Source organism: Pinus tabuliformis, chromosome 7 (genome assembly GCF_031772625.1).
Source record: "Pinus tabuliformis cultivar Carrire ecotype Pingquan chromosome 7, CPIR1, whole genome shotgun sequence".
Lineage (NCBI taxonomy): Eukaryota > Viridiplantae > Streptophyta > Pinopsida > Pinales > Pinaceae > Pinus > Pinus tabuliformis.
This window is the reverse complement of record NC_142293.1, coordinates 302,604,658-302,622,001: the sequence shown is the minus strand read 5'-3', so window position 1 is coordinate 302,622,001 and position 17,344 is coordinate 302,604,658. Positions and strand designations below refer to the sequence as shown.

General features: G+C 38.7%; 1 protein-coding gene across 1 annotated transcript; it reads left to right on the top strand.

Annotated features, from left to right (window-relative positions):
• Positions 1 to 3,789: 3,789 nt before the first annotated feature.
• Positions 3,790 to 7,984, top strand: LOC149247063 (uncharacterized). The gene is made up of 3 exons (XM_089443263.1): positions 3,790 to 4,303; positions 4,838 to 5,460; positions 5,606 to 7,984. Exons 1-3 carry the CDS (start codon positions 3,790 to 3,792, stop codon positions 7,982 to 7,984), a joined length of 3,516 nt encoding a protein of 1,171 aa, XP_089299389.1.
• The last annotated feature ends 9,360 nt before the right edge of the window (positions 7,985 to 17,344 follow it).

Here is a 17,344-nt window from a genome sequence, read left to right as displayed (position 1 = left end):
TTTCTTTCTATTTTGATTTTAATTCAAATTCAAATTTTTATTTCATTTTTAACATATTATTTTACATATGAATTTCTATTAAATGCAAATTTTATTTTTAATTTTTGTTTCAATGTCAACATCTATTTCATTTTAATTTCATTGACTATTGATTTTTCAACGACAATTTCTATTTTTATTTCAAATGTTGCTGCATTGAATTATTTGCGACTATCAATTTCTATATGCCGTAATTTTAGTGTTTATTTGAAATGTAGCTTCACCTTATATTTATGTACTCTTTTACATATTATAAATTGATGCATATACATGTGGCCTATTATTCTATTAAACATACATATACATAATTGTTAATCTCGATGTTCACATAAGTTCAATTTCTCTTTCTATTTCAATGTGAGTTTCTATTTTTATTTCAATTTCTAATATGTTGATGTCAATTTTAGACACATTGTTTTCAATGTATATGTAAATGTTTTAGCACATTGACTTTAGAGTACAACTTAATTCTATTTCAATTTTATTCCATTTTTAATACATTAATTTAAATGTACATGCTAATTTCAAATTTCTATTTATTATTTTATTTCTATTTCGATTTACACTTTAGAAATTGAAATATAAACATTTATACATACAAATTTCTCATTACATAGGTGATCAGAACTTATTTAATTGATTAAGTTAATAAGTGGAAAAATTCTACGTGTCAAATGTGGGATTTTTTTAACGTTTCTGAGATTCCATACACCATATGGACTAGTTTCAATGTCCACTTTTGAAATGTGTTCTCTTTTACTACGTGTTAACTTTCTCTTTACATAACTGATTTAAGTGAAAAAAGTCAATTTCAATTCATATTCTCGTTTCTTTCTATTTTGATTTCAATTCAAATTCCAGTTTCTATTTCATTTTCAATTTATTATTTTACATATCAAATTATATTCAATGTTCAATGTCATTTACAATTTTAAGTTTTGTTTCAATTTCATTGTCTATTTCAATTTTAATTCTTTGAATATTGATTTTTGAATGTAAATTTCAATTTTTACTCCAAGTAGTGCAACATTGAATTATTTGTGAAAACCAATTTCTATATGTCGTGGTTTTAGTTTTTATTTCAATTGCAACTTCACGTTATATTTCTGTACTCTTTTACATATTAGAAATTGATACAGAAACTTGTGAACAACGATTATGTTGAACACACATATACATAATTGTTTATCTCAGTACACATGTCAAGCTCAATTTCTATTTCTATTTAAATGTGAGCTTCTATTTTTATATCAATTTCTATCATGTCGATGTCAATTTTAGACACATTATTTTTAATGTACATGTAAATTTTTAACATGTTGATTTTAGTGTACATCTCAATTCTATTCAATTTCGAATACATTCATTTAAATTTACATGTAAATTTCTAACACATTGATTTCATGTACATTCCAATTTTTAAATTTATTTATATTTTAGTTCTATTCAAATTCTCATGCATTAATTTCAGTGTACATTCCAATTTCTAAAACATTGTCTTCATTTACATGTCAATTTTTATTTATATTCTATTCAATGTTAATATCAATTTCAAATTTCTAGTTCTATTTCTATTTTTTTATTTTATTTCTACCTCCATTTACACTTTATAATAGAAACAAAGAAATATAGACATAAAAATTACTCATTAGATAGATGATGACAAATTATTTAATTGGTAAAGTTAATAAGTTGAAAAAATCTACATGTTAACTGCGAGATTTGTTCAATGGTTCTGAGGTTCCATACAACCATAACGACCTAGTTTCAATGAACACTTTTGACATGTGTTCTCTTTAACTACTTGTTAACAATCTCTTTACATAACTAATTTAAGTGAAAAATTCAATTTCAATTTCAATTCCAATTTCTTTGTTTTTCTATTTGAATTCAAATTCCAGTTTCTATTTTATTTTAAATTTATTGTTGTACATATCGATTTCTATTGAATTCCAATTTTAATTTTAATTTCTATTTCAATGTCAATGTTTATTTCGATTTTAATTTTTTATGCAACCAACTCACAAAATAGAAGAATAGATAGATCAAAGACTTCAAAATTAGCTTCTTCGAGGGGGAAACCTCATTTACATTACACAGATGAACAATTCTTAGATGATTCAAATGAAAAAACCTCCTTTCTATATAGGAGTCTAAGGGGTCACAATATAATCAGGGGCGACATAACAATAATAATGTAAGGAGACAACAATAACAATAGTGGGCTTCTAAGGATAATACTATACGACACTAACAGACGCGACTAGGGAGCTCTGCAACTGCGAGCCTCGGCTCCCCACGAGATCCGCTCTTTGCGGGCTCTGAACCTGCGGTCCTCCCCGCCCTCTGCGGCTTCTCCTCCCTACGGGCCTACCTGTATCAGTCCTGATCAGCTCTAAGACTGTCAATCGACCCTCTGGCTAGGGCGTGGCCGCTGCTGCGCTGCCCTTGTGGCGGCCGGCACCAAGCCAGACCATATGGAGACACAGGGCCAAGATATGCCCTCTGATCCTGTCGTTGATGCTTTTAATCAGCTCCTGGCAGGCTTGCCTCCGAAAAAAGAAGTGATGCCTCAAAATTCGTTAAGAAACTCGATGAAATTCCTGAGATCTCTTTGCCTCCGGAGACCCCCATGCAAGTAGCTTTGTCGCTGGCGGATCGTGGACTTATTGGCCAATTCATGGGACTTTGGCCCTCTCCGAAAACTACAGAGCAATGGGTCATCAGAAATTGGGCGCCCCTGATCAGTCAAAGTGTTACCTCATATTTTCTAGGGCGAGGGTATTTTCTTTTCGAATTTACTTGCAAAAAAGACAAAGATCTGATCTTTCGAAATGGGGCGTATTTCATGGGTCCTCAGGGTCTCTACTTGAACAATTGGACCCCCGATTTTGATCCGGTGGTCGATGTTCCCAAGGCTATTTCGATATGGGTTTTTCTCCCAAACTTGCCAGTTCACTGTTGGAACTGGGACTCCCTGAAACACATTAGCAACTCCCTCTGGAAATTCGTAGATCGGGCAAGCAACAAGGATCAGTACGATTGTGTTAGGATCTGTGTAGAGGTAGATCTAGAGGTGGGTCTACAAGAGGCAATCAAAATCAAAGTCGGCAGCTGGTCCCATGTGCAGATCTTGGATTATGAACAGCTGCCATTCAAATGCAGGAAATGCCACGTTTATGGGCACTTCGCTAGAAATTGTCCGACCAATGCAGAGCCAGAGAAAGGGAATGAAGAGGGATGGAATCAAGTCAGGCGAGCAAGAGCCAACCACAAGGGGCAGAAACAGGGTGGACCCTCCGGCAAAGGCAATCTCCAGGTTAATGCCTAGAGGCCTCCTCCCAAAAAGGCGCAAGAAAACAAATTTGACCCTCTAAGCCAGCCGATAGAAGACACACCAGAGGTAGAAATCCAAAAACCAGACTCCACACCTCCAGCTTCCCCCAAAGAAGTTGAAAACCCCAAAGGCATGGCCCTAGAGGATGAGGAAGAAGAGTAAGAAACCGATGAGTCAGAAGAAGGAGAAATAGGAGAGTCCCAAACCTCGGTAAGAAGATCTACAAGAGGCCGCAAAACAAACAAAGAAAAAAGAGAGCAGCAGACCTACAAAGATAAGTTACAGGGCAGCCAACCAACTCTGGAAAAACTGCTAGCCTCAAAGCCCAAAATGATGAAAAATCAGCCCCAAGGCTCCAAGGGAGCCCACCAGAAACATAAATAATGAAGGTCATCTCCTGGAATTGCAGAGGTATGGGGAGCAAAGTTAAGGAAGAAGCCATAAGAAATCTAATAAGAACAGAAGCCCCAGACATACTTCTCGTCCAGGAGACCAAGCTGGAAGACAAAATCTTCCTGCAAGCAAGCAAAAATTTGTGGCCTAAAAGTGAAGCAAGAGCAATCTCAGCCAGGGGTGCCTCGGGAGGGATTGGTACACTATGGAACTCCAATAAATATGCTCTCATCTTTGAAGCGAGCAACACTCATTGGTTGCTGCTAAAAATGCAGAATCTTGACACAAAGGAAATTTTCAGTCTCTTCAATGTATATTCTCCAGTTAATATCCGGGAGAAAAAGGATTGCTGGGACACTATAAGACGACAAGCAGATCTGACAAATCTGGAAAATACAATCATTGCTGGAGACCTCAATCTCACACTTCACTCGACTGAAAAATGGAGAGGAAGTGCAGTCCCAGATCCGACAAGAGAATGGGCAGAGGATCTTCTGCAAGATTGGGACTTGCTGGACATCAAGCCCTCATCAGGTAAGTTCTCATGGTCTAACAAAAGAGTAGGCCCTGGACATATTGCTGCCAGGCTAGATAGATTTTTCATTCAAAGCTCTTTCCTGTTACTTGGTCTAGAACCTAGAATGCACATTCTTGCTAGCAGCGTCTCGGATCATAAGCCTGTAAAGCTAGAGCTCCTTGCCCACCTAGATCTGGGCCCCATCCCCTTTCGATTTAGTCCCCTTTGGGTAAAGGAGCCCCTTTTCATGCAAACAGTCAAAGATTGTTGGAGTCAGCCTGTCAAAGGTTCACCCTTCTTCATTTGGGAGGAAAAGCTCAGAAGGGTTAAAGGAGTCCTGAAACGTTGGGCCAAAACCCTCTCCAATCCTGCAACAGAAAGGAAAGTCATCAAAGCCACTCTTGCCACTCATCAAATCCACATGGAGAGCGCCACAATCACAGAGGAGATGATAGACCAAGAAACTCAGCTGCAACAGAGCTATCATAAGGCCTGCTTAGCCGAAGAAGAATACTGGAGATTAAAATCTCGAAACCTGTGGCTCAAAGCAGGGGACAGGAACACGGGTTTCTTTCATAAGCAAGCCCAGGCCAGGAAATGCTTTAACACTATTTCTGAGATCAAGGAAGACAATGACACGCACAAGGAATTCGCAGACATCAAGAAAGCAGCCTTCTCTCATTTCCAAAACTTGTACAGTGATGAACAGGAGTCGCTCCATCACCAAGAGCTGCTAGACATCATCCCTCAAGCAATCTCTCCTCGTATGAACAGGATTCTAGAGGCCAAAATCACTAAAGAGGAAGTTAAAAAGGCCCTCTTTGACATGGATCCGGACAAGGCCCCAGGGCCAGATGGCTTCTCCGCCAGGTTTCTTCAAGTCTGTTGGCCGATTGTTGAAAAGGACCTTCTCAAAATGATACAAAAGTCTCAAAATTCTCAGAAAATAGGAGGCAACACAAACTCCGCTTTCTTAGCTCTCATACCAAAGGAAAAAGGCGCCAACAACTTTAGCAGATTTCGCCCGATCTCATTATGCAACACTGGGTACAAATTAATCACCAAGGTCATTGCAAATAGACTGAAGCCCATCCTGCCAAGAATTATTTCGGAAAATCAAGGAGGCTTCATCCAGGGAAGGCAAATCGTGGACAACTTCACGCTCGTTCAAGAGGCAATACATTCAAGTCTTCTTTGAAAGGAAGAAGGTATGGTGATCAAACTCGACCTAGCAAATGCCTTTGATTGAGTTAATCATAGATTTCTTTTAAAAGTCGTGCAAATTTTGTTTTGGAGCAAATTTCATAAATTGGTTCCAGGCATGTATCTCAGAACCTTGGATTGGCCCCCTTGTAAACGGAAGAGCAACTGAATTTTTCAAAGCCTCGAGAGGTCTTAGGCAGGGATGCCCACTTTCCCCTCTGCTTTTTGGCATCCAAGCCTCTGTCTTCAGCTTTCTGTTAGACAAAAAGATGCAAGATCAAGAAATCAATGGTCAGAGTATAGCCATACGGGTCAAAAGCATAAACCATGCCTCATTTACGGATGACACCCTGCTGTTAGGCAGCACCACCCTCTCCTCTGCCTCTAAATTTAAAGCTACCCTGGATGTCTTCAGTAAGGCCTCAGGCAGCGCTCTTAACAAGAATAAATGTCACATATACAGCTGGAACACCTCGCCCAGGATTCTCTCTGCCATCTCTAGATGTCTGGGCTTTGCAGCCTCATCCTCCTGGACCTCATTTAAATATTTGGGCCTCCCTGTTTTTCATAAGAGACTTTCAATCAAAGACTGGCATCCTCAGCTTGAAAAATTCAAGTCTAGGATCCAAACCTGGGGCTACCGCTGGCTCAACGCTGCTGGCAAGTCAGTCCTTATAAAATCTGTGCTCTCCAGCCTCCCATTATTCCAATTTGCAGGACTTCTCGCCCCGGTAACCATTCTAAACAAAATGGATGAGTTTATGCGCAGGTTTTTCTGGAAGGGCGGAAAACAGAATGAAAAGAAAATTCCTCTCATCAGCTGGGAAACTATTACCAAGCCGCTGTGGGAAGGTGGATTGAATTTCAAAAATATATGTCAGCAGAATGTGGCTATGGCAGCAAAGACCATTTGGAGGATCATTGCGCCCAAACCTGGATGGGCCCAGCTGGCTCTATGGAAAAAATATTTCAGAGGACCTCGTTTAAGATGTCTAGAGAATGAGATCCAATTGCAGAACTCGCCATTCCTCAAGCTGTATGCAAAAGCAGGCCCATTAATCAAAACGCACTCATTCTGGATCCCTGGGAACGGCAGAAAGATTAGCATCTGGACTGACAGAATAATGAATATGGATTCTATCGAAAACAGAACCTCCATCAGAGAACTGCGCTCCTGGATGGACAGAAAAGGGTTGCGCACTCTATGGGACATATCTCTATGGCGCGATTCGACTTGGGCAGGTTGGAAAAGCGTTGAAGTGCCGGACCAACTGCGCAGTGAATGGACCACGCTGCTAGAGCACCTCCACGGCCTGGCACCCACGCAAATGAGGAAAAAGGATCTGAAAGGATGGGGATCGACTGACAGAGGTTACACGGTTTCCATGGGTTACATTAAGCTAAATGAGAGACCTCACGTTCCCCCTGATCCAGCACCTTGGCAAGGAGTTTGGCGCATTCCCTCATGGCCCAAGATCGATTTTTTTGCTTGGAAACTCTGTCATGGAAGAATTCTAACGTATGATATTTTGCAAAGGAAAGGATTTCACGGGCCATCCATATGCTCGTTGTGCAAAGAAAATTCTGAAACAGCTGCTCATTTAATACTTGAATGCAAGTTCTCCAAGCAAATCTGGCTCTCCTTCATTCAGAATCTGAATCCCAACTTCTTGATGCCTTGTTCCACTGTGGAGTTGTTCTCCAATTGGGCAGCCAGATACCCAGGTCCGCCTCCTAAAAACCAGGTAATTAAAACAACATGGGCCACTCTTCCAAAGATTATTTGCTGGCAGATTTGGCTTGAACGCAATAGAAGAATTTTCAGAAGCACAAAACAGAACAACAAGGCTTTAGAAATCAAAATTAAATGCCAAATCAAGGAATGCTTAGTTGATATTAAAGACGATACTAACCTCAGCCAACAGGACATTACTTGGGGTTCCCTCCTTGACTTGCAATTCCAACCAGCAGTCAGAATCGCTCTCCCTATCAAAAACTGGCAAATAAGAAAATCTGAAGATGACTTTCAAGATTGGCTCAAATCGCACTCAAGGCATTCTCTCTTCTTTGATGGGGCAGCAAAGGGAAACCCGGGCAAAGCTGGTGCAGGAGGTGTCATTGTGAATCCATATGGGGAAAAAATCCATTCCTTCGCGTGGGGGCTTGGACATACAACCAGTATTCAAGCTGAGGCTCTGGCCCTCTTTCAAGGCCTCAAGTTCCTCAAAGACTTAAATATTGAAGAAGCTAATGTAATCGGTGACTCCCAAATTATTATAAATGCAATGATATCTAATTCCCCAGTGTTGGACCTCAAGCTAGCAAGACTGATATCTAGAATCAAGGGCCTTGGAAAAGGCTTCCAAAAGTTAAACTACTTCCATGTGCTGAGAGCCCTTAATAAAGAGGCAGACAAAGAGGCCAATAAAGTTGCTCTCCTCTCAACAGGGATCAAGCAGAAAGACAAAGAAGAATCATGGGATCCCATCCCTTAAACTGAACGCTGCCATGTTTTACTGTTTGCTCTTAAAGCAATTTGTTTGTATCTCCAAGTGGGGGGAAATTTCAGAAATCGAAAATATAGACGCTATATCAAGGAAGAAGTCTACAAGTTTTAGAGGCATGCTCACTCACAGAAGTGAATCGCACCAGGACATAGAAGTCCTCTATGTAATCAGTTTTTTGGCATTCAACCCAAGAGGAATATAAACACCCCATACCCATTTTTGTCAAAAACAATAGTGGTCTTCTACAGGGCACAACAATAGTAATGTGGGGACTACGTGGGCACAACAAAAACAATATCGGGGCCACACTGGCAACAACAATGAGGGAATACACTATTATTCTAGGGACTTAACATGCCCCTCTCCTTCAAAAAAGTGTTTTCCTCAATGCTTGAGCAGTTATGAATTCTTTTATATAAAATTCTCATCCTTCGATGTGGAATCTTTAAGGAATACATTTTTCCACTTGATGAGATACTTTGAAATTGATCGATGGCGTAACTGTCTATTTTTTGTTTTTGTGACTAGTTTAGGTTCCAATATGTTTTTTCCTTGCTCGTCAAATTCTAGCAATATTATTTGAACTAGGAGATTATCACCTATAACCTTCTTTAAACATGAAACATGGAAAACTAGGTGCACTTGGGAAGATGCAGGAAACTCCAATTTTTATGCCATAGTACCAATGTTTTGCAACACCTTGTAATAACCATAATACTTTGGTGATAATTTATTATCCTTCTTATCTTGCTTGAGGGACATTTTTTTGTATGGTTGTAGCCATAAAAATACCCTGTCACCTACATCAAAACTTCTTTTGTTGCGATGTTGATATGCATACCATTTCATTTTATTCTGCGCCAAATTGAGGTTATCCTTTAAGAGTTGGAGAACTTGTTGTTTATTCTCGGTTTGATATTTCACTGATTTAACCTTAGAAGTTTCTCTTAAAGATTGTGTGATGGATGATGGATGATATCCTGAATGAAGATCCAACTTGGTGAAGTAAATTTCTCCATGAAATTCATCCATTAATTCATCAATGGCAGTAATGGGAAATTGATCTTTAATAGTTAGCTTGTTGATCTCCCTATAATCCAAACACATGTGCCATGATCCATCCTTCTTGTGCACCAATACTACTGGAGCAGATTCCCAAACACCTCCTAAGATTCCCATAGAATACATCGGGATCAACATTATATTCAATGACATCATCAATTTACTTCAGTTCTTTCATTATGGAGTGAATGCGAAGAGATGATCGTATGCTCAAATGAAGGTTTGCGTAAAGCTGATTCCATGCCATTTTCAAACTCTCCTTGATTTGATGAATTCAGTGACGCGTCGTGTAAGCCAACCTCAATTGGATACAACTACTGAACTTTTTTATCCTCTTCACTTGCGCGCAACATAACAGTTTGAAAGTATCACAATATAAAAATTTGAAAGTATGTATAGTCTACTATAAGGGGGGCTTCTAATGCCCCCACAATTTTCCACGGCGGGGGCTCTTAAGACCGCTAAAAGTTATTTCGAGGGGGGCTCCCAATGTCCCCAAACATTACTACAAGGCGGTTTTAAACCACCCTAATAAGTTGTTATAAGGGGGGTTGTAAGCCGCCCTTGTAGGTTGCTACGAGGGGGGTTTTAAATTTCCTCCATAGGTCAATTTTTAAGGGGGTTTCAAATTGCCCCCAAAAGTGAATTTTTGGAGGCAATTTACAACCAACCTTGAAAGATAACTTTTGAGGGCTATTGCAATCACCCCTAAAAGTCACTTTTTGGGACTGGTTCATATCTCTTAAAAGACCTTTTTGTTTGTCCTCACAACACCCTTAGGCTAGCCCACCTGAAGGACCCTCACATCTAATTGACCCAACTTTTGGGGCTTGAACCTGACGATGTCAAGGAGAATTGAACCAACGCCTCATAACAAAGGGACAATGACTTGGCAGGGAGGCTTCAACAAACCATTTGGGCTACACATCAACGCTATCTATTCAAATACCTTCCCTAAAAGGCTTGACATTTAGAGGTGATGCTTTGAAGGGAGGGGAGGGGTCTAAAATATTTAACCCAAAAGTCACTTTTCATGTTTGGAACCCCCTTTGAAAAGTGACACATTTGGGGGCGATTCATCTCTCTCAAAAAACCGCCCGCCCCTAAAAGGTTTGAATTTTAGAGGTGATGCTTTTAGGGGCCGGGGGGGTGAGTGAGGATTTAAAAAACTGCAACTATGCTTTGCTTCTTTGTAGGATCTCCTCTCAAGAACATGTTTCAACAAATTCTCAAGTTCGTTCTTCAAATTACTTTCTAATTATTTTTTAGATTTATACTTCTCTAATATTCTATAAGAAGTGGAGTTTCATTTTATACTGGCAAGGTGATTCCTTGAGTTAGAGGAAAGGAATATCCTTCCCTCACTAGTAAAGGGATTTCCCTGTAGAAAAGGAAAATGATTTCCTTTATTGAGAGAGCTACAGGATTTTCCTTATCAACGCCGATTCCATTACTAGCATATGCATCGTCAACATAAATAACACATAAATGATCATAACTTGAAGAGTTTCTTTGAATTCACTTACCTCAAGTTTCTATGAAGAGGAACTATCAAGGCAAGTGAGGGAACCCAACCTTAAGTTCTCTTAAGAAACAATAATCCCCTAATAGACAAGCCAATCTAGAAAGTCTTCCTGCTCAAATAATAAAGGCCTCTATCTTTTCTTGATTAACCATGATGCCTGTTGATACAGTGACGATATCAAGACAATGTGTCATTCCCTCCACTAAACTATTGAATGAGCTTTGTAGTGAGAGCAAGGCCATCTATAAAATTCACATTAAGCAATTTCTCCCCATAAAGGAGGGGAATGCCTCGAAATGTTTGTTATAAATAAGAATCTTAAAGGAGAAATAATAATGCATCACTACAATACCACATAAATATGGGGCAAATGGTTTGGATCGTTCATGACATTGCATGTGGGGTTTGGTCTAGGGTTTGTATTGGTTTTGTATGCTGATTCAACCCCCTTTATGGTATATAGGCTGGAAGATCATTTGCAATGTCGACGAAATTCGAGTCCCAGAGTAACTAGGTAAAGGGGTTGAGCTTTTATATGAAAAGGCCATGGATCTTGGCCAGTCTTCACGGTGGGGTTATTCAGTTATGGCATTATTATATGGGAACATTGATAGATTTGATGAGCATGATCGGTCAGTTAGAGGAGTACATTTTCACAAGGCTCAGTTGTGTTTGTGTCTATAGGAAAGCCAACTGGCTTGGATATTTATTGCATTTTTTGCGGTCCACGTGAACCTCGTTTTTTATGTATTTCAAAGATTGAGCAGCACTTTGAAACTGATCACCAAGGTTCATTTTTCAGTAGTTCCATCAATTGGACGAATGATATGGGTTTCAATGGTTACATTTTTATATCCTAGAATGGTGCGTGTCTAACACCTTGGTGACATGGAGAGGGTCTTGAACACATTGGTGTTGCGTGAGTCCCTCATGTATTTTGACAAAATTTTCATGGATCAACTAGGAGATTACCTTTACTTTCTCTGTATTGTAAAATTTCTGGAAATTACACACGTCTAGTGGCAAGTTTTGTACTGGTGTCAATTGGGTCTAGCTTGGGTGGTTGGGAAGAAAATGTTATGTTTCCCTGTTTGTGAGTCAATTGTTGTTTGGAGCTCTTCTTCATGAGCTATGATGAATAGAGTCAATTGTTATTCGGAGCTATGAGGAATATCTTAGTCTCACTACCGGATGGAGGGTGGGGTGAGAAATTACACGCAAGGAAAAAGGTCGCAAGGTAATCAAACTGGTATACCTGGACTAAAATCTTTTGAATGGGCGAGGATTGGGCCAGATGACAAGTCCTTGGTGATTTTAGAAGGCTTAGAAATGCCTCTCATAGTGCATCCACTTAGTCAAAGGAGATTTGCAAGAAAAAATCCCACCCTCTCCCATCCAAGGAAGAAAGTTATTTTAGAATTGGTAGGTTTAGCGAAGTTTCCCAGCCTTGTAGCTTCTTATGTAGACATTGAGCATGTATATTTAGGACATCTAAAGAGTAGTGTCTTCGATTGTAAATGATATTAACTGCAAGTCATCTGACATAATAGTGAAAAATACAAATATGAAAATTTGTTATAACTCCAATTTACTTGTTAATGTTAGAGGGAATTACTTTAAGATCAATATATGGAACTACAATATGCACTGCTACCTATGTCTGGAGAGTTAAGTTCCACAATGAGTATCCTTAGTTTGTCAATTCCAATGACGAACAAACAAAATGATATGGAACTAGCAGTCTTGAACTTGTATCTGACCTTATTGGCAACATTTTTTGTTTAGTGTGTGTTTCTTTTCATCCTAAGGAATATTTGGTCATTTGAAGCCCCTTGGATCAGACTGATTGTGTATGGGATATTTGTGCTCCGAGGAGGAAAACTGTCTGCTGATGATATTAAGGTTAACACAAATGAACATAGATATTTTTGGAGAGGGTGACACTGTTGTGAAATATGTTTTGGAATGTCATGACCGTGGAGTGAACAGGGTTGTTGCTTTTCATCCCAACTTTCCATTGATTGTGTCAGGAGTAGATGGTCACCACGCAGATTGAATGGCATGCAGATTCAATTTCTTGGTGAAGTTATGTCTATCTCATTAGAGATATATTAACCCCCTTTTTTTTGTTCTGTTACTCCTCTTTCTTGTGTAGCATCTTAGTTTGCATGTAATTCATTTGTGAAAAGTTAATTTGTTTTGTTCTCAGATACCAAGGCCTGGCAAGTTGGATAATTTAAGATGGCATGTGAAAAGTTTGTAGATAATTCATTTGTGAAAAGCTAGTTTTGTTCTCAGAGATCAAGGCTTGGGAAATTGAATGCTTTGGGAGGGCACGTGAAAAATTTGTAGATAATTCATTTGTGAAAAGTTAGTATGTTTTTTGTTCTTGGGTACCAAGCTTGGGAAGTTGGATATTTTAACTTTTAAGAGGGCATGTGAACTATATGTCTCATGCGATGTTCCATCCATGCCATGACATTATTGTTAAAATTTAGAAGATAAAAGTATCTGAGTTTGAGATGTATCCAAGTATTGTGGAGGTGTCCAAACATTTCATAGAGACCATGATTGCTTCTGGATCCTTGTAGCACATCTTGATATGAATCTTCTTGCTATTGGGCATGACCATGGGATGATTGTTTCAAGTTAGAAAGGGAAAGAAATGCTTTTGTTGTTTATGAGGGCACCCTATACTGCAACAATGACCATTTTTGTTTCCTCATCAATTTGGAACTCAAAAATACTCTCAACTTATACAGATAAGTAGGGCTGGATGCATGAATTGGATCAAGGATGATGATCATTGTTGTTTAGCCCCATGGAGAATGTTGTCCTAATACATTTGGATGTTGATGGTGGGTGATATGAACTTATTTTTGGGCTAGAGGATAGAGTTGGGACTTGGGAGAAGTGACGCAACGTAGGAAGAAAAGACAGTGACTTGGAGGACCTGCTGCCTTTTTTGCTTGCAATCAAGTTGCAGTCACTGACATGAGTCATAACCAAGTGATAAAAATCGCAAAAATAAGGCGATCAAGAAGTCTAGTTGTCCAGTAACTGTGGATACAATTTTCTGTGTAGGAACATAAAACCTTCTTCTTGGGCCAGAAGATAGTGTTGGGACAGAAGAGTGACACAATGCAGGAAGAAAAGACAGCGACCTTGGTTTGCAACAAAGGATTGTACCTGGGGACCTCCATATTCCATTTGTTAAATACATTTAGTCAGATGACATGGAAAATGTAGCCTTGATGAGCAAGCATGCAATCATCATTGGAAGCAAGGAGCTTGTACATTGTTCTCTGCATAAGATTATTTGTGTTAAAACTTAAGAGTGGTGCTCAGTGTTAGTGCCTAAATCTACGTTAGGCTTAGAAAGGCATGTCTAGGGTAACATCAAACCACGCTTAACCTGGTTACACTTGACTCATTTAGTTATGCAGAAAGAGAGAGATGATGGCACACATAAACATATGATAAACTGAATAAGAAAGGAGAAAAAAATACTAATTCACTTTGCTACAAGAATCCCACAAAATGCTACAAAACCCTGGTTTATTTCCTTGCGAAAGTGTAGAAGTGATGTACAATAGTGTTCAATGCATCCACAAGAGTCCAACCTTAAGAAATGAATAAGAAAGTACAAGATATAGGCATCAAACCACCTATGCTAGCCATCAGGTGTCGAATCGATTAGTCAAGGAGCTATTTCAACAAGATCTAAGCTAGGAACTGAAAAAAAGGCAGTGGAACAACTTGCCTCTAAAACTATGGAAACTAATTCATTTAGTTCAAAATCACCTAAAATTGATGCATCGATGTCCTTAAGTCATTTTTCATCATTTTTACATCATAGTACATCAATTTACATCATATTACATCATGAATTTGACCATGAGAGAAGAAAAAGTCAAACTGGTAGAAAACTAGGCGAAATTCTGAGTCCCTGAACAAAATTGGCAAAATTTTCCCCGATGCATAGAGCCATTTCAAGGTTGAGTTTGAAGGCCTTCCCCTTCACCAAATTAGCTCCAAGATGGCTTGTTCAAAAGCTCTGTCTGTCTACTTTTTAGGACAACTAGAATTTTTTGATTTTGAGTCTATTTGCCCCTTCAAAAATCACTTCTCCCAAGACTGCTTCCTGTGGGTCCAAAAAGTGGCAGAGAGGGCATTTTTTAGGGGTTTTTTCCCTTTAGGTGACCTAGATCTCCTCCAAATTTCATGAAACTTTCTGGGTTTCAGTATTTTTCCATGAGGAATCCAAAAATGTAGGCCATTCTTCAAAATTCCAAGCCAACGCAATGCGCTTAGAGGAAAATTCTTATGTTTCGCAATTAAAATTTATGAAATGACAAAAATTCTCAAAATTGCCTCAAATTTGGCAAGTGGCAAGCCTACTATCTACTTTGTTGAGCCAAGGAAGCTTTAGCCAAAATTATAAGTTTATCTTGCTCCCTTTTGGCTTGAAGGCTCTCTTTAACTTGTCTTTTAGGCTTCTTATCCTTGTATTATAAATTTTGTTCCAGGCCAAATAGTGAGAAGCCATGTGGCGCAACATTTTATTCTCCTTGTTAGCCTTATCAAGCAATTTCTCAAGGTGGATATTCACTCTTTCCAACCATAATTCTCGGTCAGCCTCTATTTCTTGTTCTAGTGATGTCATCTTGACTTTCCTTCTTTTTTCCACTTGTCGGTTTTCCCTTATAGTTTGCAGCTCCATGATTGTTTGTTTGTACTTCAATTGCTTGTTCTATTGCTCAAGGAAGTTAATGATCCACTTAGCCCTCTCAAGGTCAAGTGACAAGGCATGGATTTCAGCTTCTTTCTCTTTGATGACCTCCTTGAGTCTTGAGTTTTGGGAACCCAAATCAGTGTCCTCTTCCTAAATCAAAACAAAATCCCTATCTTGCCCTTCAGAAGGGCCTTTATCATGCAATGGTTGCTTTCCTTTGTCCTGTACCTGTTTTGCTGGAGAAGAAAGCAAAGCCCCTTTCACCCTAGGTGAAGATAGAATTTGCCTGTGATCCGGTGAAGATAACGAGACCCCTTCCACCCCTGGTGGAGATAATACTTGTTTGGCAGCTGCAAAAAGTCTTCTTGTACATTTTTCATAAGTTATAAACACAAGAATGTGAGCCTCTTCAGTTTTTCTTTCATGCTCAGTTTGTTGCCTGGAAGGTCCACCTTCCTCTTAAAGATCTGCAAAAATTTGAGGCCCCTTGAAGATTTCATGGGTAATGAAGGTTTACTAATTTGATGACGTTTAAAATTGAGATCTTGCAATCAAATTTGGCTTTGTTAATCTTTGAGAAGATAAGGAAATTCTTGATCTCCTTTGCTGAATCTAGAAACTGTACAAAAGGATCTTGAAAAATATATACACTATTCCTGAGTTGATTCAAACAACAACTGTACAAATGTCCTGGATAGCTTCATGCCTTGGAATTGAGAAACCATTTTTGTCTTTGTCACCATGTATGTTTTCAATTGTTCTTTGTGGTGATATTTTAACTGATTGTAATGCCTGTCTTGTAAAACCATCATCATCTTGATTTTGACTCTCCCAGTCTGTTAATGGAGAGGAATTCTGATTTCTTTCATCATTCAACTTGTCAGCTGATGGATCATAAAGAACTTTGAAGGATTCTTGCAACACATTATATATAGGTTCAAATGGAACTTGATATATTTCTTCAAGCTGCTCTTCTTTTTCTTTAAAGCTTTCAGATGATTCAAAACAAAGGGGCAGGGAAACAACTTGGATTTTTTGATCATTCGATTTTGGTTCCAGGTGTTCTTCCACAATCTGACATTCAATGGTACTTTGGGGCTGCAAATCTAAATATGATAAATCTTGAACAAAATTTGATTGCCCCCTAGATGGTTAATATCAGGACTTGTTGACATTTGATTTCTAATTGCATGATAGTTATCCTTGATAAACTGAAAAGAATCAAAACAAAATGGTAAAGTTCTTTTACTGCTTTCAAAATTTTCTGCACTTTCCTCGTCATTCACTTTGCTGAAATGAACAAGCTGATCACTTATTTCAAGCTGTTGAACCTGCATTTCCTTGTTCCCCAAATTAGCTTCTGATTGCTCTGCAAAGTTAATTTGGATGTGAGAAACATAATCATCATCATATTGATCATACTTGGGTGAATCATCAGAAGAAGCGATGTTATCAAATGCACACATCAGATCAGGAGATTGCTCTTCCACATATTGCTCTATGACTCTGTCTTCTGATCTATGGTAGATTGGGTTGGTTGAAATTTGTTCATGAATATCAACCTTTTCCTCTTGTGAAACAAATGTGTCGTGATGATTTTGAACAAAACATTCAACTTTCATTGCGATCTTCTTCATCATTTCCTTTGCTTTCTTTATCAAACTATCAAGTTTTTCCTCTTTCTCTATTTTCAGATTTTCTTCCCTAATTTTCAGATTAACCTCTACATCCACTGTCGTGTTCTACATCTGTTCCATAGTGGAGGGGTTTCTTTCTCTCAGATGAAATTCTATCTGTGAATCAAATGCTCTTGGGTAATGCAGTAGAGCTGAATTAGGTGGAGGTCTTATATTCAGGCAAGGTTTTGAACGAACTCCTGACTTTGCCTTGCAAAGAAAGATAAAAGAGCCTAATACTAACATCCTCATCCTCCACTTCAAATAAGTTAAGGTAATCTTCAAAAACTTGGATATGATTTTGGGCAGTGACACCATTCTCTCCATCAAATCTAGGGAGATACTTGAGA

Bases quoted from the DNA above. Each gene is read 5' to 3' on its own strand.
- LOC149247063 (XM_089443263.1), top strand. From the start codon at position 3,790: ATGGGGAGCAAAGTTAAGGAAGAAGCCATAAGAAATCTAATAAGAACA. The intron at 4,304-4,837 runs GTAAGTTCTCAT...GGCTCAAAGCAG, and splicing joins GGACATCAAGCCCTCATCAG to GGGACAGGAACACGGGTTTC. The intron at 5,461-5,605 runs GCAATACATTCA...AATTGGTTCCAG, and splicing joins ACTTCACGCTCGTTCAAGAG to GCATGTATCTCAGAACCTTG.